This window comes from Chaetodon auriga, chromosome 1 (genome assembly GCF_051107435.1).
Source record: "Chaetodon auriga isolate fChaAug3 chromosome 1, fChaAug3.hap1, whole genome shotgun sequence".
Taxonomy (NCBI): domain Eukaryota; kingdom Metazoa; phylum Chordata; class Actinopteri; order Chaetodontiformes; family Chaetodontidae; genus Chaetodon; species Chaetodon auriga.
Genome location: NC_135074.1, coordinates 22,005,915 through 22,032,409, shown reverse-complemented (window position 1 = coordinate 22,032,409; position 26,495 = coordinate 22,005,915). Strand labels below are relative to the sequence as shown.

General features: G+C 43.1%; 3 protein-coding genes across 3 annotated transcripts; 1 reads left to right on the top strand and 2 right to left on the bottom strand.

The window, feature by feature from the left end:
* Positions 1 to 93: 93 nt before the first annotated feature.
* Positions 94 to 19,826, bottom strand: galns (galactosamine (N-acetyl)-6-sulfatase). Its single transcript, XM_076729930.1, has 14 exons — positions 19,658 to 19,826; positions 19,221 to 19,344; positions 17,681 to 17,755; positions 17,424 to 17,526; positions 16,368 to 16,511; positions 15,530 to 15,596; positions 14,309 to 14,436; positions 14,070 to 14,209; positions 13,859 to 13,962; positions 10,103 to 10,245; positions 9,001 to 9,103; positions 5,643 to 5,764; positions 1,566 to 1,683; positions 94 to 568 (listed from the first exon to the last, which is right to left on the bottom strand). The coding sequence occupies exons 1-14, from the start codon at positions 19,763 to 19,765 to the stop codon at positions 482 to 484; spliced, it is 1,566 nt and encodes a 521-aa protein (XP_076586045.1). The 5' UTR covers positions 19,766 to 19,826; the 3' UTR covers positions 94 to 481.
* A 460-nt stretch (positions 19,827 to 20,286) lies between these two features.
* Positions 20,287 to 22,056, top strand: trappc2l (trafficking protein particle complex subunit 2L). Its single transcript, XM_076729952.1, has 5 exons — positions 20,287 to 20,336; positions 20,630 to 20,802; positions 21,221 to 21,308; positions 21,717 to 21,796; positions 21,886 to 22,056. The coding sequence occupies exons 1-5, from the start codon at positions 20,304 to 20,306 to the stop codon at positions 21,929 to 21,931; spliced, it is 420 nt and encodes a 139-aa protein (XP_076586067.1). The 5' UTR covers positions 20,287 to 20,303; the 3' UTR covers positions 21,932 to 22,056.
* A 39-nt stretch (positions 22,057 to 22,095) lies between these two features.
* pabpn1l (PABPN1 like, cytoplasmic) lies at positions 22,096 to 26,284 on the bottom strand. The gene is made up of 6 exons (XM_076729941.1): positions 25,898 to 26,284; positions 24,780 to 24,906; positions 24,181 to 24,248; positions 23,988 to 24,094; positions 23,772 to 23,859; positions 22,096 to 22,789 (listed from the first exon to the last, which is right to left on the bottom strand). The coding sequence occupies exons 1-6, from the start codon at positions 25,967 to 25,969 to the stop codon at positions 22,460 to 22,462; spliced, it is 792 nt and encodes a 263-aa protein (XP_076586056.1). The 5' UTR covers positions 25,970 to 26,284; the 3' UTR covers positions 22,096 to 22,459.
* Between the last annotated feature and the right edge of the window lie 211 nt (positions 26,285 to 26,495).

Genomic DNA, 26,495 nt, shown 5'->3' with positions numbered 1-26,495 from the left:
TACAGTACATTTGCATGTGTGTATGTGCACATAATGCATGTATTATGAATGTACCGGATCTATGGTCTAACAGTCCCAAGACTAGTCAAGATATAGTGTGCAATAAAACTTTTTATTAAAAAGAACACATTTTGTAGTATGCATGTAAAAAGGAGACAGAATTAATCCAATAATCCCGCATGGCACAGTATTCCCCTATCTGCTCTGCATCGCTAACATGACTTAAACCACTGACTAGTGATGCAGCATTTTTTCAGAACGGGTACAAGTTGTGTTGGCCCACTAAAACCATAGCTGTGAAAGCTATTTGCATAATCAATGTAACATTATTTCCATATAATTCCCTTGATTTTACACCACAACCATCTTTCTCTTCAACATTAACGCATAGAGTTCAAAGACATATCACAATAAATAATATGGTTGCTTGTTGTTCTGTAGACAGGCACATCTTCACATTTTGCTTCCTCATTTCTTGCTCTCAGTGTGGCCAGTGACACTTCCAGGGCGCAGACTTTGGCACTTTGAGACACTTTCCCAACTTCTCACAGCCTGCAGGGGCCCAATTCTGTAACAGAGAGCGACCAGCACAGTTAGCACAAGAATATGAAGTTATAAAAGCATTTAATCCATTTACAACAAGATCTAAAACCTTCTTGTAAAAGCTGAGCTGTTTTCTGTCTCGTCCTGTGCCATGAGGGTCTTGGGCTATTCGGTGGTCACAGCTTGCCATCCTGTGTCCTTAATGTATGGTTCTTTGTCTCTGTCTTAGTTGTAACTTGTATCCCGTGTCATTAGACAAATACTGTCCCATCATATTTCAGATTTCTCACAAGAAAAGGCAGAATAAGCAAAGGTAGAACAAAAATTCACAGATAAACGTTTGGGATGTGTGTTTGTTTTCTTCACCACAAGGGGGCAGTGCTATGCCACAAATGAATCCCCAGCAGTGCAGTTCACAGTCTCTGGTGCTTGGGGTGACAAAGTCGTTGCAAAATGTAGCTCCTTAAAAATAACCCTAAAAGACTTTTTTTTTTTTTTTTTCTTTTTTTTTTTCTAACAAAAGCATAATACAGACACTGGATCATGGTGGAAAAGTCATAATTAAGGTGATAACATGACACATTCTGGAACAAGTTAGTAACGGTGATAAATATGAAAATAAAAGCTACATCTGTTGAAGCGGAACAGTGACAGTCTGCAGGCTCGATGCAGCCTGAAAACAGATAGCATGTGAGAAAAGATCTCTGTTCAGAGACTTTTACTGATTCTCAGTTTTTTCATAAAGGTTTTATCCATTTCTCTTATGCCTTCATTTATCTGATGTACAAGTGTGATGGAGAGAAGAGAGAGATAAGGTGCTGGCTTTAAGGGCTGCTGGCCTAAAAGAAACATACATTATCTGCTGTGAAAACTTATCTGGCTCTGGTCCACTGCCCCTGTCTATAGTGGGAAAAGAGGCAGCTGCTGCACACAACGAACTTAACTATTCATTTTTGCAATTTCACTGACAAAGTTGGTCATGAAAGTAATAGATACGTTTATTAATGTTATGCAAATCTTACCATCACGGCCAAATCACACATGTTGAGCTGGGGAATGCCGGGCACCAGAGACTCCTTATGCTTCTTCACAACTGGAGAGATCCTCCTCAATGCATCCTGGTACTCCTTAGTCAAGACACTGCAGACACACAACACACAATGTCAGTAAGGCTGCAGTGAACAATGACTATCACTATCCGTGATCTGCTGATTTTATTTTATTTTATTTATTTATTTTTTTAGAAAAAATGAGGTGTCAAAAAATAGTAAAAATGTGCATCACAAATTCCCAGAGCCTGAGATGACATCTTCAGATGTCTTGTTTTGTCTGACCAAAAGTCCAAAACAGAAAGATATGAAAGAGTTAAAATGACTAAGATGATTAAAAATGGTTGATTATTTCTTTCAATTTCAAGTGAAGAGCCACCTTGAACATCCATAAAGATGACACTAAAGGAGTTTAAATCAATCTGTTGGTGACATATGTAAATATACATGCACACACACACATACACATACAGAATTGTTGTTTCTCTATATGTTGGTGCACAGAGAACAACCCACAGCATCTGTCTTTGCTCTGAATCTGTTCTGTCCATTTGTTGCAGTTGTTTCACTCCAAACTAAAAAACCTAACACACAACCACACTGATGAACACAATCCCTAAATTTGTGTGCTGCAGTGAATGACTGTAGTGTATCCAGTCCAAGCTTTACTCATTATATCAGAGTGGGGACATGCTATAGCTTTCATCAACAAAAACAGAAACACACACACACACACACACACACACACACACACACACACACACATGCAGGCCGTCCACTCGGGCACCCTTCGGGAACGCTCACTCAGCAGGGTGAACTATGTAACCTCCATCCCATCCCCTGTCTCTCAATTACTGTTGTTGGACACCAGTGAGCCCGAGCACCTCTGCGCATTATTATATTCAGTGTGTAAAACACAGGGGCCCTGAAGGCTTTCAAAGGAACGCTGCTCTCAATAGGACCTGTAGGGTTAATGGGCTGTGTGTACACGTGTGTGTGTGTGTGTGTTGGGGGAGTGGGCGTCTGATGGCGTGACACACGGACAGATAAATATCAGCAGTGCAATTACACCCCTGATACACTCGCCAGCAGCACCTGTGCCAGCCTTCCATCCTCCCTCCACTGCAGACCCAACCCTTTGATTGGCCCCTGGAGACCATGTGCATGTGTGTGAGGTGAAGTGTCAATTAGAGTAATAACCCCAGGCCCTGTCCAGCTCACACCTACCCTCCCCTCTTAGATCTCCCACAGGGCAGCAAGGCTCCCTCCATCAGCCAGCACCTGCTCCTTTCCTTGATACTCTCAGTCTTTACTTTGCCCTACAATTACTCGACTGGTAGTGCGCTGGCTGCAATTAGTCTCACTCTTGGTGTGCCACATTCGTCATAAGCTAACTATCCGCGCATTGTGACCCCAGCTGATAGGGGGAAAAAAACGGATTACTCCCCTCGGTTACAAATCAGACATTCAGATTAAATTGCTTCAGCTATCTGAAATCGCAAATTCTGCTCTGGCCAGATTTGGATCAGCAAGAGGGATATTTCAATCCCCTCCTATCTGCACTCGCTACTCATTGTTGCGATTCATTTTGTGATAAGTGATGAAGCAACTTAATAGAAGTAAATGTAAGGGAGATATATCAGACCGCTTTGAGTGTTCAGTTTCTCCATAGGAGTCTGCAAGCAAAGCATGCCATACAATGAGAAACTTGCATAGGACACTAAGTTTTCCATTGTTTTGTTTATGCACTGAAAATCTTACAGTACAGACCTCTAAATCAAAAACTAATAATATCATTTGTTTATGCCCCCTCTGCAAACAAATAATAAAAAGCCCACAGTCAGCACAGCTCATTATCATGATTACAACCCTTAGCCTACTGGTGGAGAGGCAAATTCAGGAATAATAAGCAGGCTGTATGCAAATGGAGTCTTTTGATTTATAATGTATGGCACCCAAGGGGGATGGGGGCATTGCTCAGGTGTGTCACCACTCTGATTACTGATTCATAACGCTATTGCTGGAACACACACACACACACATACACACATACACACACACAAACAAGCACACAGTGGCAGAAGGTGGGGGAATTGAGGAGACAATCAAATACATCTGTCCTGCCTACCCCTCCCCTCAACCATCTTCTCCACCCTGGTGGAAATTGAGCACTTCAGTAAGGACTATTGATTGGGGACACAAGAGCTTGGTGGCAGGCAGCAGATGAGGCCAGACTGTGCAGCGCTGCCTGCAGTGTTAGGGCTGGGACTACGTGCTGGACGGCCGGGGCTCTGGGACCGTGAGCTGAGGTAGGTGGTGAGAAAGTAGGATGTGTTAACCTGAGGGCCTGGAGGTCACAGAGGGGAAGGCTTTGAACAAATCCAGCGGGGAGTCAAACTCACCGAGTCGGGTAGATGCACACCTGGCTGGGTCCGTGTTTCATCGTGGACAGATGGACCACCAACACAGACCCTGCCATCCTCCAACATCCACAAACTAAGCACTACTGTATTTTCGCTCCCAAATGTTTTCCTAGATTACATAATTAGAATCTATGCCATTTTCCTGGGTGACTGTTCGGGATTTGGGATTGTGTGTGTGTGTGTGTGTATGCTCTTTGCTATATCACAGGCTGCGACAGTAGTGAAGGTATGTGTGCAGACAGGCCCTACATCATCTTAAGTGGCTCTTTAGGTGCAGACAGAGATTAATGATGGCCAGGCAGCCAGTCCAGCTGGGGGACCGAGGAGCACACGGACAAAACGCACACATACACGCGTGTGTACACACAGATACACACACTTAACTAGGATGGAGGAGAACGGTCCCAGTGGATGCAGAGGGACAGCAGCTGAGTGGTGAGGAGTGAGCCGAGCTGCACAGCAATGGGTGGAGCAGCAGAAGTAACGAGGGAAAAAGTAAGAAAGAAGTTTGAAGAGGAAGGGGACTGAATGGTGCAGATTAAAGCAGATAGTAGAAGAAGCATGAACAGTGAAGGGGTCAGGCAGATGGGTGTCTCGGGGGGGGGGGGTGACCTTGCAGACGAACTCAATGACCCCAGTGAAAAATGAGTGTGCACTTTTGTTTCGTGTCTGTGTGTGTGTGTGTGTGTGTGTGTGTGCGCACACACCTAGCACTCAGCACAACACATGGCCGCGTATTGATTGGTTTTTGCTTCTTGTTTTTTTTTTTCATTCTTCCAAGTGAATCGCAGGGCTAAAAGGTAGCCAATTGAAAAACAACATTAATGTTTTATCATCCAATCTCACTTCAGAACTGAGCAAGAGTCAAAGAGATGAGGAGGCCCGAGCAAAATATGAGAGGCTGAGCTGCAGAAGGCAGAAAAGAAAGGTCAGTCTACGAGGTTTTCTGGCAGGAGGCAGCCACAGTGAACACGGCACAAAAGGAATATTCTCTCATCAAAGCAATTTAGAGATTATCTTAACGCATTAGTCATGGCGTCAGCTTGCGCCATTTTTTTTCTAAAGGATCACTTAAATATTCTGCACTGACAGTACGCAGAGGAAGACGACGCTTCTCTATTTTTGCATCCTTATTTAGTAACAGTCTTAGTTCAGCCTCGGCTGTCTGTGTCCTCTGGCGTCACTCGATCCTCTCTGTGATTCTTAACTCTCCTCTGAGCTGAGGCAGAGACACACAGAACTCCATTAAACAGCACTCGCTCTCAATTTAGACCTGAACAATTTATCTTGCAATTTTAACCTGCAGCGGTGCACCGGAGGGTTGAGGGCCTGATAGTGATCTTTAAGGAGCTGTTTACAATCACAAAGAGAAGGGAGTAATCAGGCGCGCTCTGGCTGAGCGGATCAATCCGCCGCCTTCTTTTTCATGGCACTGAATCAGCATTGATCTCATACACATTCTGTGCCACCAACAGGCAAACTGCCCTCCGATTCTCACCTCTCTGAGGTTCATTTTCCATCATCTAGAGTAAGACGTGCTCTTGGTTGACTGCCTTCTCCTCTCGTCTTCTCCACCCCCGTACTGGAAATCAGCCGTGAGCGGAGTTGAAGTTTTCAGAGCACTAACCTGATCGGGAACTTTTCCCCAGGATCACTCCCCAGGTCAAAAATGATGGGCTGCATTGTGTGATTTTTCTGGTCATGAGTAGTCACGCCCGGGACCTCTTGACCTGGACAGAAGTTGATGCCCTGCAAGAGAGGAGACACAACAAAAGACGTAAACTTTTTTTTTTTTTTGGTTTTTACCAGACTGGCTGCAAATTGATGTTAATATATTTTGTTCATTTGAAGCCAATCTCAGAAAAGTTGATGTCTCCCTGTTGAATTTTATTCATACACAAATGACTCTGCCTCCATTGCACAATACAGATGTATGAGATCTTTGCTTTTGTCTAATAATATAACTCAAGCAGCGTATGGGTTAGATTAGCATTCATTTATTTAATCATATTTTAACCACTGAGAACATTTCACCACTCAGCCCGAGTCCTGCGGCCCTCACTGTATCTGTATGTATGAGGGAGTAAGACTGCAATCCACCACAGGACAGAGCAGAAGAGCTTTGACTGCTACGCTCTCATAAACTCATATTTGACCTCAGTCCCACTGCTAAAAACAAGATACTTGCTTTTACTCTTTAAGCACCACGAGTGAAACTTAAAATAAAAATTAAAGAATTCAACCCTTGCGTCCCATTTTCTCCATAATTGCTCTCTACAGTGACTCTTCTTTAACTTTCTGTTTTTCTTTTGCCACAGTCTGTGTCCAATTTGGTCACATCCCATGCTCTATATATGATTCCTTTAGATGTTTTAGTTCAAGCACATCCACACAATGACTTTTCTCAGTGTGTATTATCAGCTCCACTAAAGAGATCTGGAGGTTTAGATTTAGGCTCGCAGCCACCTGCTTCTCTGAGCTCAGTGCTTAATCTTGTTGTAGAATGGCCTTTATGCATATTGTCTACCAAACTGTTGTGTTATTTATGCATCTATTGTTGGCACATCATAAAGGGCTTCAAGTCACTGGCAAAATAGAGGACTTTTCTTCTTGGTGCTGCCTCCCCTTCATCTCTCCCTGCCTTCTCTCCTGCTCGCTGACTCCATTCTCATGTGCCTGGCAGAGATCGCAGCCTGATTGAGTCACACTCGCTCCTCCAGAACCCCGTGGAGATCTGCCTCCTTCTTCAGCACGCGCACACACACTCACAAACAGACACGTTTTGATGAGCACAACTAATATTGAGAAAGCATTCATCTGTAAGGAACTGCTGCTGCCCCCCCTCTGAGATCACTCGACGGAGCACCTCAAAATACATATAGAGGAGAAGGAAAGAGAGAGAGACTGAGAAGGATAGACCCCCTCCCCAACCCGCAGAGCCTCCTCTCATCCAGACTTGTCCTGTCTTTTGAAGCCAACAGCTTAGAAATGCAGAAAAGAATGAAAGAAGAAGAAAAAAATACCTCATCCCAGAGGAGCAGCAAGAAAGACCTGCTGTGTGTATCTCTCTGACTCTGCCTCTTGTACCCAAGACATAACAGCAAGAAATCCATATCTCCCCTGACATTAATGCTATGGATACAGGCTGCTTTCAAACTGGAGCAGAGCAGTCGCTATTACAAGATAAGGTGCAGGAGCATCCAGGCGTAGCAGGATGAATTTTGGAAAAGGAAATATTTGGTGCCTATTTTGAGCCAAAGGGAAAGGAGAACAATCATTTTATGTTGATTGTCGCTGAATATTTAAAACACTATATACTTTCAACACATCTCATTACTTTGACGAGAATATCTGAGATATTGTAGAGACTATGTGTAAAAATTGAATTTATCTATGGATCACTTGCTAAATGTTGATCGGTTCCAGGAGGTCGGAGCTGCCCATGGTTCAGTATCTATTGTCAATTTCTGCAATAGAATTGATGCAGAAATAAATAACCAGTGTAGAACTAACAGGTGTTTCGGAAACAGGTCATTTTTCAGTTTTCATTTATCACCGGGTGAAGTATTCAACAAGGTTACAAAAAAAAAGCAGCTGCCATAGAGCTCCTACTGTAGCACAGGTAACTCAGCAATCCAGATACAAAGCAGCCACAGTCACGACAAACTATATTCTGCAATATTAACATCACTACGCTGCCTCAAGAGAGTTTGATGAGAGCCATTTAAGCCTGTGAAATTTCTCATTTTCCTCATGGCTGAGCTGCGTGAACGCCAGGACAGAGCAATACGTCTCCCAGCTATTAACCTGTAATTTCGCTCTTCTTCACAGACACACATTTTCCCTTGTTTATTTCTCACAATGGACCAAGAAAACCAAATTATGTTTTTAAGTATTACCACAGCTGAAGAACAAGCTGAAAAACAGGGGGGTTTTTTTAGGTTTGATTTAGGAATTCTGCTGCAGGACGGGTTAAACTGAAGCCTGTGTGATCATTAAACCGCGTTAATCCAAACATTTCATGCGTTGTCTGACTGTGTGGAACAGCTCGATATGGCCGCATAAGTCAGTTTGTTTACATTTTTCAGGTTTAGAAAGTGTACTATGGGTTACATGAGATGGAGAGTTTAAGGATTCAGCCATAACGGTGAGAAACATGTCGGGAATTGAACATCATCTTGTAGGAGCTCAACAGACACTCCATAAAACACGGACATGCATGTCTATTTGGAGTACTGAACATACATGTACATGTTTTCTCTGATCCTCCCTCTCTCTCTCTCTCTCTCTCTCTCTCGTATACACACACGTACACACCAATCGATACGCAACTCACAGGCAATCAGACGCCATTATTTGTGAAGTTCCACTTCAGTTCACATGAGTTGATAAAGGAGGCTGCTATTGATTCAGCGGCCCTGAAGGAGAGAGCAATTTAAGCGACCGATGGGGCATAAAACAAACTGGATCACAGGAAAAGCAGAGCTGTGGAGGGAGGACAGGAGGACATGTTTTTATGGACGGAGGGGTAGCCGCACTATCCTGCTTCTGTGTCACATTTCACATTTCTCCTGATATGTTTAATCACCACCGAGTTGATGTAATTAAGGCCGAGAGACACTGCTGGCATCTGCCTTTCTTTCTTCCTTTTCAACTCTGTGGCGCCAAAAGAACAAGTCCACAGCCGGCTATGTTGGTACGTAAATGGCGAGGAAAGAAAATCTCCACTGGAGTTAGAACAAACAAGTCAACTGGTTGATGAATGATGTAAGTTCACTGATGTGGGGGCTCCTCATTAATATTCATTACGCTCTGATGTACACAGCAGTCAACTGATGAGCCATTTTCAAGATAACACCAACAGTGAAAGTGTTTGTGTGTTTGAGTAAGATTAGGAAAGACAAAGAGGGAGGATGTGGCGTTGTAAATCAGGAGCTGAAGAGACAGAGATGGGACAGAGTTGGTGTGTTAACAGGAAGTCTTACGCTTTTGAACTCCGACAAGGAGTTGCTCCAGGTCCAGTAGTGTGCTTTGTATTGTCCAAGCCTCACAGCCATCAGCTCATTCCCACGGTAATAGAAGATCGGCCTGTTGAGGATGAGAAGAGGGAGAACTAATGCTGAGAGAGGTTTATTCTCAGGTGAATTTGCGCCACATTGGACGCTTCTATTTTAAAAAGCATCTTTCCTCTTTGCATGTTCACACTTACAGTCCACTCACCACCTGATTTTTCTCGCAAATTCATGTGTATATGCAAATGCATGTTGTGCTTGATAGACTTCTTTGAGCGTGGGGTCCTAGCCTACTCCTCCCGTCTCCTTTACAGCGTGTTCATATGCTTCTGAAGGTCAGCCATACAAACATTACTTTGCTGCAGGTGTCCATGTTTTCCTGCGCAGATCCACTTTGACGCATTAAGATTGGAAGTTGGGAATTCTGACTCGGAACTACCAACTTCTGACTTTCCATGGATTGCAGCATCAGGCTCACAGCGGCGCTTTGAGATAAATGCTAACATCAGCATCACATGCCCACAATAACAATGTTAACATGCTGATGTTAAGCAGGTTCAGTGTTTGCTAAATTCATCGTCTTAGTGTGCTGTGTTAGCGTTCTAGCATTTGCTAATTGGCGCTGAATGCAAAGTACAGCTGAGGTAGATGACAATCTCATTAGTTTTGCAGGTATTTGGTCATTAACCAAAGCACTGTAAATAATAAATAAATTAAAATAATATTTTGACTCGATGACGATGATGATGAGAGCAAATGTCATGGGATCGGCAAAATTGGTTAAGTGCATCCCAGTGGAGACATGAATGCTTAATTGTAATCCATGAAATTGTTGTTAAGGTGTTTCACTCAAAACCACACGTCACAAAAGAGTCACAGGATCACTGAAGTCAATGGGATTCATCACCTGGAAAAGATGAAAATCTGTACAACGTTTCAAGGCAATCCCTCCAAGAGTTGAGATTTCAGTTGACCGACTGAGAACCACGCTGCTGCTAAAACGCTGCCTTGTTTATCTCTTCACTGCTCTCCCACTCGGGGATGTGAACATGAACACAGTAGCGCGTGTACTCACCTGTCTTGGAGTTTGTCTGAGTAGTTTAGGAGGACTGGTGTCAGGTCCAGTCCATCGAGGGTTCTGTCATCAGGAGGGCTGATGCCGGCCAGAGCCAGACTGGTGGTGAACAGGTCCATCACGTTGGCCAACTGGAAATTCACCTGCGAAAATGACAAAGAAATGAAATAAAGCACAGCCATTATTTGCAGTATGAGAAGCTATTTCACACAACCTGCAAGCTAAGATAGGAAAAAGCAAAGAGCCTTGAAGAAATGTGGACTTCCAAAGTGTCGTCTCAAGGACTAAAAAACAAACTGAGTACACACACACACACACACACACACACACACACACACACACACACACACACGTGTGTTTACATCACTTTTGGGGAAATTATATAGACTTACATTCATTTCTTGGAGACTTATCATAACCATTATTTGTGTAATCTTAACCCTAAACTTAACCAAGGTACCTTATTGGGACTTGGCATTTTTGTCCTCATAAGGAAGGTGAATCCCCACGGTGTCACACACACATACACACACACACACACACACACACACACACAGTTTCATGGCAGTGTTTCGTGATGATTTTGCTTCTTGTTTCTGGCAAATAATCAAGAGTTCACAAATCTAGAATGATCTCTTTTACGCTGGATTTTCTTGCAGACAAGGTGACAACGCACAGTCATGAGTCATGAGGATGTTTGTATGTGTGGTTGTGTGTACACATGTCGGAAAGAGGTGCATTTCTTCAGTCTCCTCTCTAATCTCTGCTTGCAGGTTTATTATAAAAACCTCCAAAATGCCTCTCTTTCTAAATGAGTTTTTTGTAGGGGGGGAGGAGGAGCGAAGAAAAAGAGAAGAGGAAGTAGGGAGAGGACAAGGCCCGGGCAAGCAGGCGGCTGGAGCTGGAGCGAGCTGGTGTTTTATCTCCTTCTCCCAGTCCCAGTGAAAAGCTTTATTTTATTTATAAACTTTGAACTATTTTCAGATAAAATGCCATTTTTCGCTGTCATCCTTGATCTTCCGTTCCATTCTCTCCTGAGCGAGCCTTAGAGGGAGACGGCACGCTCACAATCAGATAGCACTATCAGGCCTGTGCAGCTGCACCGCCATGTGCCGCTGTGCTCCTATCGGCAGCCAGCACACATACAGACACAGACACACACGCACTCACACACACAGGCTCCTAAGCACTGAAATGAATTCCCTTTTCTTCTGTATCCACAGAACTAGCCACAGAAAAGGCTTTGCAATGCATTCCATGATCTATCTGCACATCCAGACACACACACACACACACACACACACACACACACACACACACACACACACACACACAGATTTAGTCCTTCACTCCATTTTTTTTTTTTTAAAGTCCCCCTTTCGCAGATACACACAAACCATTAAAGAAGACAGGACAAAAGGACACAAGAAGAAGCAAAACTGACATTTAGTTGGTAATAACTTGCATGGCCAAAACCCCAAACTTTCAGACTCAGGCCGCTCTGACGGAGGAATTTATCTCATGAGTTGCCATCTTTTATTTCCTTCCTTTATTAGCTTTGGCCTCTTTCGCAGTCTACACTGAACTTCAGTCTTTCTTCACCCTTTGTTCTTTCCCTTTTTTGACTGACTCATCACTCTCTATTAATGTCACATTCTCCTTCCCTCTCTTTCTCTTATTTCATTCTGTGTCGTGAGTGGTGATGTTGGTTATCTGAGGAGGCAGGGCTTCCATCCCCGTCTCTGCCACTCTGCCTGTGTGTCCGCTGCCTGATAAAACCCAACAAAAGGGATTGTGACGCTCGACAACACTGTGGGGCAGACACCCCCACCCGCCTCCCGAGTTTTTGTTCTTACAGCCACCACCCCTCATCATCATGCCCCTCACCATGGCATCTCCCCCTGAGGCACTGGGAGAATGCTGAATCTGCACCTGCTTCATACCAACTATGCTTCTTCATTCCAGTACATCTCCGTCCATCCTGCTAAATATGAGCAAATGACTAAGTTTCATCATTCAAAGGCATTGACAGATTAAAGGTCTTTTTGTCTGTTTAAGACATGAGGGGAAACACAGTGGTTTTTCTGTCCCCCCCATACCCCAAAACTTGTCTCTTGATCTCAAATACTGTAAAGACACATCGGTGCTCACTCAGTACAATAAACCTGCTGAAATCCCCTTTTAACAAAGGCCTGCATGGCTGTTTGTTGTCTCCAGCATTTTGCTCCAATAGCTTATGGGCTTTTCAATGCACAGATCAACAGAGATTTCCAGAAGACTACAAATAAGAAAGGGGGGCAACCCTGTGCCTGGTCTGTCCTCCCTCCCAAGCAGCACAGAGTGATAAATCCAGAGCTGTGGAGTACAGTAGCTCCAACAAAGCAGCTTTGTCATCACAACCCCAGAGAGCTTCAGGGAGGATCTATTGACCCTCGTTCTCACAACAACTGCAAATACACACACACACACACACACACACACACACACACACACACACTGTAGGTGTTTTGTGATGTCCTGCTTCGGTAGTAGTATTACTTACATCTGCGTCTGTTCCACTGGTCTACAAAGTTATCTGCCACATATGCAACTAATTCAACACACATATGAAAGCACGCATACATATGTGGCCTCGTAGAATCAAACAAAAGTGCCTCAGACATGTATACACAGACACACCGGTCAATAATAATGTGGCACAGGTGCAGAAAAGCCCCGCAAACACAACAACGTTCCTGGCAGTGTGGCAGCGCCAGCGTCTTTAGCAGCACTCTTCCTCCTTTTCTCTTTACTACACAGCCACCTCTTTTACTTCTTCCTTGCTTCCTTCCCTGTATCCCCCCCCCCCCACCCAACTCTCCACCACCCCACTCCACCCCTCCGTTCCTTTATCCTGAGCGCCTGGCATATTCAGATACTGAAGTCCTCATTACAGCTCAATCCAACCTCAGCAAACACACAAACAGATTAGCCGCTTAAGACGCTCCCAATCCCCCTCTCCCTCGCTACTCTGCTGTGCTATCAGGCCCCAGCACACCCCTGTGAGATGAGCCAGGGGCAAGGCTTACTGCAGACTGCAGCCTCCGCTCGCTCCTCCACCAAATCCCTCTGCGTCACAGCCCCGTGTCACAGCTGCCCCTAATACAATTAAAAGTCATTTGCAGAACGCACAGGCTTAGAGGATCACGGTGTGGGTGGGGGGTTAAAACGGGAAGGGGGAAGGAGGAAAGAGAGAGAGAGTTTGGGGCATTAATTCCAGCCAAACATATTTGAGGAAACAGTGGAAAAAAGCGCCCACACGCTTCACGGCCACAGTCGCACAGTTTGTCTTTACTGTTTCTAGGGTTCAAACGCTCAATAGAAGGCGAACGTGGTCAAGATTAACTGGTTTACGGCGCAAGTAGAGCGTGCACAAGTAAGGTGGTAAATGATACACAAATGAAACAAAAAGCGACAATCATTCAAAAGAGAGGATTAGTGAAATAATTATTCCTTTGCTCTCAACCTGCTTTACAATCCTATACATCGCCTGCAGCTTTACAGAGAATATTTCAGCTCCTGGAACCTGTTGATAGGCAGAACATTAGGGAGCAACAATGCTTAGAAGAAGAAAAAAAACTGGCACTGGATCCTGGGTCTAAGTCTAAGTTCAGCCTATTCTCTAGAGAAGATGGCAGGGATTAAGTGAATGATCATCTTGGATTTTTTTGGAGGCATTTATTTGGTAAAAGCTTCAAATCACAGGGGTATTCTTACCGTGCCCTCTTTGATGTGTTCAGGCCACCAGGCAATGGCTGGCTCTCTCATGCCCCCTTCAAAGGTGGTCTCCTTCCCACAGAGGAAAGGCCCATTGCTGCCACCTGAGGAAGCACAAGCACAAAAAACATGTATCAAATCACACACGTATGCAAGGAAGAAAATCACTTTGTGAAACCAATCTGGTGGTGTGCATTTGAGCTGCGCCTACTTCTCCGTGGGCCTGCAGCTACAGCAGCTCCGTTGTCTGAGGTGAAGAAGACAAAGGTATTCTGTCCTATGCCCAGACTCTGCAGCTGTGACAAGATCTGACCGACGCTGTAGTCCAATTCCATCACGGCATCACCATACCTACACAACACAGACGATTACATTCCCCTGTGGAGATCCGTTCATTGGTAATGACACACATCTGCAATAAAAGAGACAGTGAGGTAGGACATAATGTACAGGCCTCGCTGGCTCTTCCCCAGGAAGTTTTTGGAGGCATAGACGGGGCCGTGGGTGGCGTCGGCTGCCCAGTAGAGGAAGAACGGCCGCTGGGCCTCAGTCTGACGCCGTATGAAGTCAAGACCTTCCTGTAGAGGTGGGAGGTGTGAGAGAGTGTGACCATACTGCCAGTGTCAAACGACCTACTGCAGCTCCATTCACAGTGCTGCTGTCAAGCTGCATAAAGTAAATAACCTCTTTCTCACTTGCATACCACATACTAATTCATGTTTTGAGAATGCAGCACAGCCAGTTGCTTTTGAGTTGCTATTGAGTGTATGTCTATCTGAAAAATGACAATGAAATTTACTTTTAAAAGACACATTTATATACTAATAAATGGAAAAGCGCTTAACTGGCTATAGGTGACATTTTCTATTTTCAACTTGGATTTTATGTTTTCAAAGTAGCAGCTCAGTTGACGTCTGTTGGTGTGCACCTTATATTAACTTTTGCACACTATCCGTCAAAACAGCGATAAACAAAAACGATTTCATTGTGACGCCTTTTACTTTTTAGTATTGGATATAGTACTGAAACTGGATTTTTGCATGCCATATGTAGACTACTGTCAAATTTCTGTATTTCTGCTGCTGGCAAAATCAAACTTAACAACAAGAAATATAAGATAGTATTTCAAAGTTTCGTTTCATTTTTTCAAACAATCAGCCACATTAATAACTGCGCTCTGGAAACCAGTCCCATTAGACATGCTAATATGAGCTCAACAAAGCTCTACTTGACAGATCCGGCCTCTTCTTGTGATGACACATTACACCTCTCAAGCACGCAGTGTGTCTCTGCAGGCTGCTTTTGATCCCTTTAGGAACAGAATGGGAGGGAGTGACGTAAGCAGCAGAGATACAGCAATCAAGACGAGTGTGCGCAGAAGTCAACAATCCACTTCTGCTGGTGAAAAGCAGGGTAATGATCAAAAGGCCAAAATCAGGTTTTAATCGCATTTTTAATTTGCTGAATAGATGATGTATGTTCTTGTGCTTTTATGTTTTGGTGGGGCAAAGACGGTTTGCGACTCTGATGGACAATGAAGTTGTATTCTATACTATTCTATTCCATTAATTGCTTTACCAAGGCAACTGTGAAGCTAAACTGGCTGTACCTGACATACTCGGCTTCACTGACAGTGTTGCATCACCTGAGATAGAGACAGCCTTAACTTACCATCAAGTAGATCTGTGTGAGGTTGGATTCTCCAGTATGCCTGTCAATCTTAAACTCCTCATAGTATCTAGAAAACAAGTGAGTTGACAAACCTTCATTATTTTATAGCCAACCTCTCATCGGAATACCTGCAGAGGCCACAACATGCCATCTCTCCTTTGCTTATTCAAGCATAGGAAATCATTCCCAATGACCTGATTGTATTGTCAGGGCTTTCAATCTGCCTCTAAATTGACTGAAACTACTGCAGACAATATCATCAAGACAATGAAAGCAAATTTCCCTCTTGTGGACTGTGTTTGCAGGAGATTTTGGTGAAAGACATATTTGGAAGTCGCAGCAGAGCTGAGCAGAGGGAACTGTTATGAGGTGTTGCTGAAGCGTGGCGCAGCGAGTAGAGAAGCAGTGACAGGCATCTCTCTTTCTTACGCTTCACTTCCTCCAGGTGTCTCCGCATACAGCCAACGCAACCTGCCGTCTCTTGAGGGCGTGTGTGTGTCTGTGTGTATACGTGTCTATGTGTGTGTGCATGTCTGTCCAGGGCCCAGGTATGCACCGCTGATTAAACCCACGGCTAAGCGAAAAACACGCCCGGCTGCCAGTTCCAATGACCCTGAATACACATATGGCTGTTTTGGGGAAAACAAATGGGCGGAAAATGGAATACACAAGCACAGCTGGTACAGGGAAGGAAGAGGAGGGGAGACACTCAACTCATCCAGAGGAGCAGCCAGCCAAACTATTCCTCTGAGTCATGGGGGAAGAAGATTTTTATAGATTCTCAGCCACCGTTTCTGCCTGCTGTTATGTATATCTGAGCGCTTGAGTGTGATACAACCTGCCAGCCATCTCAGAGTTGTTGTAGACAGGGATGTTGGGTCTGATGCTGGTGTTGTAGGGGCCAAAGTGGCAGTTTGGCGCACCAAACCATTCATCAAAACCATTCTCCAGAGGCAGGTACATTGGTCTGTGGCCCAGATGCCTGTAGTGGCAAACAAAGTACACTCAAACACATTGTAAGATAACCATGAATGAAGGAGCATTCTTTGTGTTTTTGCATGTTTGAATTATGACCGTTATTACAAATCACATATACTTGTGCTAATACACACTATTTTCTAAAGTGCAACATACTTATTTTTATGTTTGATTGCAGTGACTACCTTTAGTCATTGTCATTGGCTCTCATTCACTTCAGCACAGTAAGCAAATTGACTTGCAGAGCATTCCTTGGTGCATTATTACAGAGCAAAAACAAAAGGCAGATTATCCTCTGGGTGATGTATTACCTATCCCAAACAAGTCTGAGCTATGCCTGAAGATTTCCATACCACACTGAAATGAATGCAAATCAATGGGTGCCTCAGGGAATAGGACAGATGCATTCAAAAATGTAGTAGAAGATTTTTGCATACCGTGGAAAATGATCATCAGTAATGTTAAGTTCACATGATTCGTAACAAATTGGACAAAACATGCAAATATACTGCATTGGTAATTGATGGATACTTTTAGAAAGATTGTAAATAAACATTCTGTTTATTCAATTTACTTTTCCACCAACTCAGAAAGATAAGTGGATACTGGTGATCCGCATCATTCACCTCATTCAATGTTGATTCATGGACATTGGGCTTTTACAGAATTTAGTTTTCATGTTAATCGCTTTACAATTTGCCTCTATTTCACCCATTTACACACACACCTGCACACCTGCACACACATTCAAGGCACTGGCACTTACGCACTTTGTAACTTTGTTTTAAGAAGTACTGTATAAATAAAGTTTATTATATCCTGAGTCATAGCCACCATCACCAGTCATTATTAACATAACCTCTAAAACTTTAGAAACCTCTAAAACGCCTGGACTAAAGGAAGATAAAGAGCTTACCACTTGCCAACTATCTTGCTGACGTAGCCCTTTTTCTTCAGCATCTTGGGTAACAGAATCTCATCTTTGGAGATTCCTCCCACTATCTCCTGCGGTGTGTATGCTAGAAAAAAAAAAAAAAAAGGTCAAAATTTAGTGTACAAAACTTTTCATTACTTAACTGCACACTGTACATGATAGTGTAAGTAATGAGAAAACCTGCAAGAAATTATGTAGAGCTGGATAATTTGCACAGTAAGGATTTCCTGAGACTGTACCGTTTCTGGCGTGGCCATTAGTGGTGTAGAAACCGTTTCTGACAGGCAGCCTCCCGGTGAGAAGTGCAGCTCTGGCTGTCGATAAAATGATAGAAAAAGTTAATAGGATTTCTGTATGTTGTTCTTCTTTTTGTACTGACAAAAAGAGTCAGATGTAGTTCCCTCTCTAAATCCAATGTCACAGGCATTGGAGAATCCAAATTAATTTGTCCACCTCTTAAAATACTTCAATTAATAAAAAAAACAGAATTTTAACATGTGCACATGTGAACTTACTATCATAATTAACAAAAATCGATACAGGAAAGCAGTGCTAGGGCAGCCTATTCTTCTGCACTAATAGAGGAAAATAAGAACCATCCCAGGTGTGTCTTCAGCACTGTAGCCAGGCTGACAGACAGCCATAATTGTGTTGAACCATGTATTCCTTTAGCCCTGAGCAGTAACGAGCTCCTGTAATGATAAAATTCTTACTATTAGAGACAGAATTCCTCACCTCAACAGGTACGGATATCTTCAAACACAGAAACCATAGAAATTGTCATTAAACCTGTTGCGGTTTTAGACTGTTTTTCACCTGTCGACGTTCACCAAGCAATTTTAATAATTTCGTCCTAAAAATCGTCAACCTGTATTTTAGACCCCATCCCAACTAAGCTGCTTAAAGGAGTTTTAGCCTTAATTGGCTCTTCTTTATTGGATCAATCTGTCTTTATCAACAGGCTACACACCACAGTCCTCTAAATTAGCTGTAATAAAACCTCTTCTTCTTCACCACTGTAAAGAATCTGGGAGTTATCTTTTATCAGGATGTGTCCTTTAACTCCCATGTAAAACAGCCGTGATGGCTCAAGCTTGCCTTGGACCAGCCCCTAGCTATGCTGCTATAGGATTAGACTGTTGGGGGACCTCCAAAGATACATTGAGCTCCTCTGAACCAGAGCCTGGTTCTGCCTGAGGTTTCTGCCTGTTAAAAGGACGTTTTTTCCTCACCACTGTCGCCAAGCACTTGCTCACGAGGGAACTGTTGAGTCTCTGTAGATAAAGAGTTTGGTCTGTGCCAGCTGTATATGGAAAGTGTCCTGAGACAACTTCTGTTGTGATCTGGCACTATATAAATAAAACTGAACTGAATAAAATCTAAGTTTCTTTGTGTAACTTTCTGAGAGTTGGTTCTCTGTGACTACCACGGCCAACACTCTTTCTTTAGCAGCTGCGTTTAATGGTTGTGGTTCATCTCATATATGTGTCTAATTTACCATTATCTCATCTAATCTCTGTATTCAGGCAATAACCTGTATCTCCATATTTCAACGCAAAAAGAAGAAAAGCACATTTTATATCGATACCTTCAGTTAAGTTACCTACAACCATGAAAAATACCAAGATGGAGTTCAAAGGTTTCTAACCATAGTAATGTTGACATACCTGCTTCCCCTCATAGAATTACTTTAACACAGTGCACTCTACTTTGCATGCTGCACTTGAATGAGGCGCTGTCAAACTAACATGAACTACGGGTACATTTTCTCACACTCACACGGAGAACAGAGAGGATTGGCGGTGTAGAAATTTGGAAGCAGCATGCCCTGGGCGGCCATGGCATCCAGGTTGGGGGTCTCTTTAGAGGGCTGGCCAAACACCCCCAAGTCCCCCCAGCCCATCTGAAGAGCAGAGGGAAAGAATTGACAATATATATACAAAACTCCTGCCTTTTATATTGGCTATTATACAATATTAACACCCAGAAAGGTGCAACACACATTTATGCACAGACATAGACAATATTTACAGACTGCAACGTTCATTGACATGTATAGAGAGAGGGGACTTCTCACGACCCACAGGCAAAGAGAAATCATACACAGAGAGGAGGAAGGAGACAGAAAAAGATACTCAGGGCTCCCAAACAAAGCTGTGCTGCAGTTGTGATGGACCGAAGTCACGAGAACAGGTGAGAAAGAGAAAGAAACTTACGTCATCCATGAGCATGATGATAATGTTGGGAGGAAAAACATTTGGAGAGTTTCTTGCCAATGTACAACATATTATTGCACAGAGGAGAGTCAGAGTTGAGGTGTACATCCTCGACTTGCTGTGCTAGAGTCATATGAGCGTCAACTTCAACTTCGCGGAAATAACTTGTGTGCCTTCGTGCGAGTTTTCGGCGCAGCGCTTGCGCATACACGATAAAGCAACAGTTTTGAAGTGTTTATTTGAATTAATTCAGTTTTAGAATACATTTGAGCAAAAACGGTTTTAATTTAGTTGATTTATGAAAGTGGTAGCGCTTTACATTAGGATTAAATCATTAAACTTATAACCGTAAAATTGTTCCGTGATTTTTGGTGCATTCAGGGACATCTGATTAATATTGAATCTGTGGCTGGTTCGGATGCTGAGGGGAAAAAATAAAGAAATGACCGAGTCACGAAACACCTTTGGTCAATAAAATTAAAAATGTACAATATAAGTAACTTAAATGAATAATGCAGTTCTAAAACACGATGTGTATGATATATAAAAATACGATATTCTTGTGTGTTCCCACTTTTTCTACAGCATATGAATGCAGCGTCTCACGTGACAACATCTGACAGGTCGGAGGAGGAGGAGCACAAACATGGCGGTGTGCATAGCGGTGATCGCAAAAGAGGTAATGATTCCTGTTAAAAATGTCCCAGGTTACACCCATGGCCTGTTTTTTTTAATCCTAAAGTATTTTCGTTATTCTTATAATCGTCTCTAAGTAAATGTCAGCTTTCTGTATTTGCCAGAAGGTCCGCAAACGGAGCTAACATTAACAGCTAACAACATTAGCATTCTGTTGGACTGGCTGTTGTAACAGTTCGCCACCTCGTTGATGAGGTTTTCTGCCAACAGTTCAAACGTGTTGCTCTTAACAAGTTCGTTATTGGGTGTCTGCGCTCTTTTATGTCCTTTTCCCAGAACTACCCGCTGTACATCCGCAGCGTGCCCACTCAAAATGAGCTGAAGTTTCACTACACAGTGCACACGTCTCTGGATGTTGTGGAGGAGAAGATCTCAGCAGTGGGCAAATCTTTGGGAGACCAGCGAGAGCTCTACCTGGGTCTGCTCTATCCCACCGAAGACTATAAAGTGTATCCTTGTTTTTCTTTTTTCTTTTTAAGGTTTAGGGCTGGGAAAACCCTCAAGACAGTGCTTCAAGCACTTGACTTATCTTTTAAATAGATAATCTTTCTTTTGCAGGGTTTAGACTGTGATCTAAGGTTAATTATATTTTTAACAAGATTGTCCATCACATGTTTATTACATCTGAAGAACTGAACTAAATGTACACACCTCTGCTAATCGAGAAAGATGCTGAAATCCTAATACAGTCTATGGTCATATTCCTAGACGTGTAGACCATTGCATTTCTTTTAATATTGTTGTAGAATGGTTTAAGTCTTTATATTATGTGTATGAGACTTGCTGTAAAATAAGATAGTATTACAGTGAGTAATACTGTGCATAGTCTCTTGCGTGGAAACCGAATATCCTGAACTGGTAAACTAGATATGGGTATGTAACCAACTCCAAGGTGAAGTTTGTCATTGTTGTGGACTCTTCAAATACATCACTACGAGACAATGAAATTAGAAGTGTAAGTTGAGCTAACAAGGATAATTCTCAAGTTTTTGTGCCTAAACTTAACCAAATTGTGACAGTTTGGAGGGCGTGTCATGTAGTAGGCCTGTCCTGCAGCACTGTCGACCCACAGATAGATCTACTTGTAATGATCTTGAAAATTAAGAATGAAATTGATATAAGCTAATTCCAGAAAAGCTGCTACAATATTGTCATTCATTTTTTTTTTCTACATTTTCACAGTGCAGTTATTTGGGCAATTTAGAAATCTGGCACCTATTGTAGAATCCTTACCACACACAGTTATATGAAGAAACCTGAATTTAGGATGAGCGTGCACACATACATGAACCAGCAATACATTTTGTGATGTTTGTTAGAATTTTTTGTGAATGCTTTAAAGTAGTAACTTGTTCCATTGCAGATGTTCAGAAAAATACACAACTCTTTCACCGACGTAATGTGCAACCCATTCCACAATCCCGGGGATCCCATTCAGTCCAAGTGAGTTTATTCTTTTGAAATTGCATTAAGATTTTCGTCACCATTTTCCTAAACCAGCAGTATTTAATTGTTGACAAATCACTCTCCAGGGCTTTCGATGGCATTGTATCTGGGATGATGGTGCAAACTGGCTGATGTCCCATCTACCTCTTTCCTGAGCTTCCACTGTACAGAACACCTCTGATCCTATTTGTTTGTTTACATGTTGCCTTTGTTATTGAAATGCATAAGTAATAAATCTTAAATGTTGTTGCATATCACTGCATGCATTCTCATTTTACAACAAAGCGAGCACCGGATCATTGTTTTATTTATTCATTCACTTACATAGCAAATAACTTATAAGTTATACATAGGGAGGACTTATACATAACACTGCAGGCAGTAACACAATACATTCGCATCGATTTGTAAAAATGTTGAGACAAAAACTGCATAACAATTTGAGGATTGTCCCATGCATTCACAGCAACATAAGCTTATAATGCAACACCTCTGACCCCAGTCTACATTCTTCACATCTACCTACTGAAGGAATGATGAAGGGATGCTAAGTCATCTCTGCTATCTCTTGCACGATGTTCAACTCAGTAATGCCTGGAAACACTTATTTAAAATGATCAGTTCTAGTCGCCCACTTTAGTATGTTTACCGTGGGTACTGCTAGCGCTGCTGAGGGTAGTGCTGTCCACTCGACCCTGCCCCCAACTCCTCTGACGGTGGGGTGATGAGAAGAAGACATGGGTAACGTTTAGGCATCTGTTCATGGTAGTCCATGTGTCCCCACTGTCTCTTCCCCACTGAGGGGCCTCCGTAGTAAGGGTGGGGTGTTTGATGTTGTGGTCTTGTTGACTGGTACCGGAACCTGCCTCGAGAACTGTTCTGGTATCGGGGCGGACGGAAACCACGGCCTCTGCCTCTGGAGTGGCCACCTCTGTGTCCTCCCCTGTCTGTGGTGCTGATGCCTGGCATGTTGGTCCTCTTGGGCATTACCTGCAAGCCAAAGAACGCTTTTTTTACTTCACTGTGTAGGATTATTGATTAGTGTTTAAAAGAAACGACATGTTTGCTATTCAACAGTGATGGAACAGAAAACCCAAAATGTGATGCGTAGAAAGAGTGCAATTTGCTCACATCTATGAGAGCAGCTCAAATTGAGGAAAATAAACTGAGTGAGTGCTGTAACTGGTTTGCAAGTCACACAAACCCAAAATGGTATTTCTCAATTCACCAGGAGGGATGATGAATCATGGTCAGAGGAAGTGCTAAATAGCAGACTATTTATGGGCATCACTTGAGCACCACCAGACAAAAATTCAGTTTAAACACACCCTTCCACATCCTTCCCCTGACCAAATCAAACAGCTGGACCTGACTGTCAGTCCTAAAATCTAGTGTTACAGTAGTAGTATTTGGACTGCTATAAACCGTGTGTGTGTGCACTGAGATTTGACTGACAGTTGTGAGTAGCCAACCACAACCCTGATTCCAAAAAAGTTGGGACATAAATAAAAACAGAATGCAATCATTTGCAAACAAACTGTGTTTACTGAAAAAGGTTTTACGAAGTGTTCCTGAGTCCATGCAGTAACATCCTCTGTACAATCATGTGTTCACTAAGCAGTGAACTTCACTCCATCTTTGCTTGTGAATGACTGAGCCTTTCCAGGATGCCCCTTTCATACCCAATCATGATACTATCACCTGTCACCAATGAACCTGTTTACCTGTAGAATGTTCCAAACAGGTGTTTTTGGAGCATTCCACAACTTTCCCAGTCTTTGGTTGTTCCTGTCCGATGAGGTAAAACATTAGATATATTGTCTTTGTACTGTTTTCAATTGAGTAAATGTCAAAAAGAATGATCAAAATTCTGTTTTAGTTGTGTTTTACACAATGTCCCATCTTTTTTGGAATCAGAGTTGCAGTTTGAGGGGTTTCCTTCAAGACTAACATGTAGTGTAATGCACCTCACCTTAAGGACTCTTCCTCTGAACAAGGTCTCATGCAAACCAATAGCGCTATTCACAGAGTCTCGATCAGAGAACTCAATGTAAGCGAAGCTGTGAAAGGGGGAGAGAAAAGACCAACGATAAATAAACTCAGATGCCAACATGCTAACAGTTGTATTCTCCAGTCGAACGTCGTCAGGTAGATGCAAGTATAAGGCATATGCACAGGTTGAACGCACCCCTTGGGATGACCGGAGAACCTGTCACACAGGATGGTAACTCGGTTGACAGGACCACAGCCGTTGAAATGGATCTCCAGCTCATCTGCAGTGGCTCCGTAGTCTACCTGGGATTTTATTCAACAGAGTGTCAGATCAGAGGTGTGAAAAACACATGCTGAGTATGAAGAAAAGACAGATATAAAAGTCTTACATTTCCTACATAGACTGATCTGTTGTCTGCGTCTATCCTCTCCTCAGGAGTCATATTGTAGAAAGGTCCTGTGGAGGATACAACAATTGTAATTGCACAATTGTATACATTGCTTTTGTGCATGCAATGTAAAGAAAGTACCGTCTACACAGGGGGCCACTCCAGGTCACATAAGATAATGATTACTTTCACTGATATATCTATTTCTTGCACCACCTTTGACAATATATATCTGAGAATCTGGCTCCTGTCTGATTGCATGTCTGTTGTGAGGAGGAACCAAAGGGAGGAAGGGGAGAACGAAAGGGATGAGATGCACAGAGGCAGAAAATCGCCACAGGCAGAGTGGAGGACCCTTCTGGTTCTCTGGGGCTCACTGCTCCGTCTCATTGGGCAGTGATGAGGCACATGTGAAGTGTCCCAGGTGTTAGCCAGATGGTGGAGATGTGGCTACCTCACCTGCCTGGAGGCTGCGATGCTACACACCTGGCTAACAATACACTGTCCAGGCTTCCAAAATGCATAATCAGCATTCAGCTGCACAGCAATATGACACAATAACAACCCACGAGGCGGATAAGACCCGTGGGCTGTCTCACCAGGTCGAGGGCTGCTGGTCAGGAGCTGCATGTCTCCTGCCTCACACCTCTCCTCCTCCTCCTTCAGTCTCTCCGTCTCCTCTTCCATCTCCAGCTCCTGAACCCTGGCCTTGATGGCTGCCAGCTCCTGAGAAAAAACAAACAAACATGGAAACCAGAGCATGAAGTCACTATGGACTAAAGCAGGGACTGAAAACCAGACTGGTGACAAATTAAAATGAAATGAGTGCAGAAACTTATTGGATAAAGTGCGTAAGGGATCACTGCATGGGTTGAAAATGAAAATCAAGTCAATCACATGCTGTGGCCTTCAGAGGAGAAGATCTCAACCCAATTTAACACCTATAGGATATTCTGGATCACCAAAAAACACTAAGTAAGAGAATATATTTCTGATGAATGGTGTTCAGTGATGAGAAGCATTAACGCTGTTAGTGGCCCAACATCTTAATGTACTGCTGGCTTTTCCTTTAATATGTCACCCATCTGTGTATTGATTTTGATATAAAAAAAAAAAAAAAGATAGTGATAGCCTGGATTTTTATTGATCTGCATTACAAGATTTTCTGGTTTGATATGTGAAAATGAAACGACCAGAAGGAATGAACTGCTTGGCCAACATGTTATTTATTTCTGAACAAAAGTTCTCTATGCAAACAACACGTGAAAGCACCAAATGCTTCCAAAAAACGTGCTTGTTCAATCAAAAATATATTCAAATGTGAATCTGACACATTCTATTTTGCTCAGGTAAAAGGTCATGTAGCTGGCCTGTGATTTTAGCACCATATCTGTGCGTAAAACAGGCTTTTTCCCATTATTTCAGAGGCTGAATCATCACTTAGACCCACTCTGTGTGTTCCTCAGCCTGGACATGCAGTGCACCTGCTTGGCTCCATGCCGAACAACTCACTCAGCATGTTATAACGGGATGTGAGTCACTGATGTCGTTCTTCGCACATAACGTTTATCAGTGATACAACGATCCCACATAGCATAGCTTATTTCTGCGCTTGTTTGTCCAACGTGACCATCGCTGCTCGCCCCTGCTGGCGTGCGTACAGACCAACAAACGTGACGGCCGCCTTTCGATCCACTACAAACATAACGATACCCACCGGGTCCTCGGCGAAATGTTCCCCGATGGACTCGCCCTCCAGGTAGCCGTACTCCAGATGATTTTCCGCCATGCTCACTGCTCAAACATGGCATCTGCAAAGCCGACTGCAGCCTGCCAGGAAACCGCCAGAAAATGTCCCTCACAGTAAGGAGATGGGTTGATGGTCCACAGACGCTACACCTGACAGCATATGAGCTAAGCTAATAGATAACACCTGTGAATGAGGCTCACGACGCGCTCGGTTGATTGACAGTAGCGCGCACGTGAGACAGACGCTGGAGGAGTGTGTCCACCTCCCAGTGGCGCATCAACGAGGGGTCCATCCCCTCCTCTGCCCCTGATACCCATCCCTCTCCACACCTCACCCCATGATAAAATTACAACTAGAGTAATAAATAATACCGTGAATTCCTTTATTGTAAATGGTTTAATTCATCAAAATAAAACTGACTGTCTTTGGTAAATTTGGTAGTATGGTGGTACAAAAATCCCAAGGAAATTTCTAGTAATCCTTAGATGTCATAAGATGAGATAAGATAAACTTTATTGATCCCACACCGGGGAAATGTAGTTGTTACATAAATCAAGAATAAAAA

Bases quoted from the DNA above. Each gene is read 5' to 3' on its own strand.
- trappc2l (XM_076729952.1), top strand. From the start codon at position 20,304: ATGGCGGTGTGCATAGCGGTGATCGCAAAAGAG. The intron at 20,337-20,629 runs GTAATGATTCCT...TCCTTTTCCCAG, and splicing joins TAGCGGTGATCGCAAAAGAG to AACTACCCGCTGTACATCCG. The intron at 20,803-21,220 runs GTATCCTTGTTT...CTGGTAAACTAG, and splicing joins CCCACCGAAGACTATAAAGT to ATATGGGTATGTAACCAACT.
- galns (XM_076729930.1), bottom strand. From the start codon at position 19,765: ATGTACACCTCAACTCTGACTCTCCTCTGTGCAATAATATGTTGTACA. The intron at 19,345-19,657 runs GTAAGTTTCTTT...TCTGCTCTTCAG, and splicing joins TCATCATGCTCATGGATGAC to ATGGGCTGGGGGGACTTGGG. The intron at 10,246-13,858 runs GTAAGAATACCC...TCATTTTCGCAG, and splicing joins AACACATCAAAGAGGGCACG to GTGAATTTCCAGTTGGCCAA.
- pabpn1l (XM_076729941.1), bottom strand. From the start codon at position 25,969: ATGGCGGAAAATCATCTGGAGTACGGCTACCTGGAGGGCGAGTCCATC. The intron at 24,095-24,180 runs GTAAGACTTTTA...ATAAAATCCCAG, and splicing joins GATCAGTCTATGTAGGAAAT to GTAGACTACGGAGCCACTGC. The intron at 23,860-23,987 runs GTGCGTTCAACC...CCCCTTTCACAG, and splicing joins TTCTCCGGTCATCCCAAGGG to CTTCGCTTACATTGAGTTCT.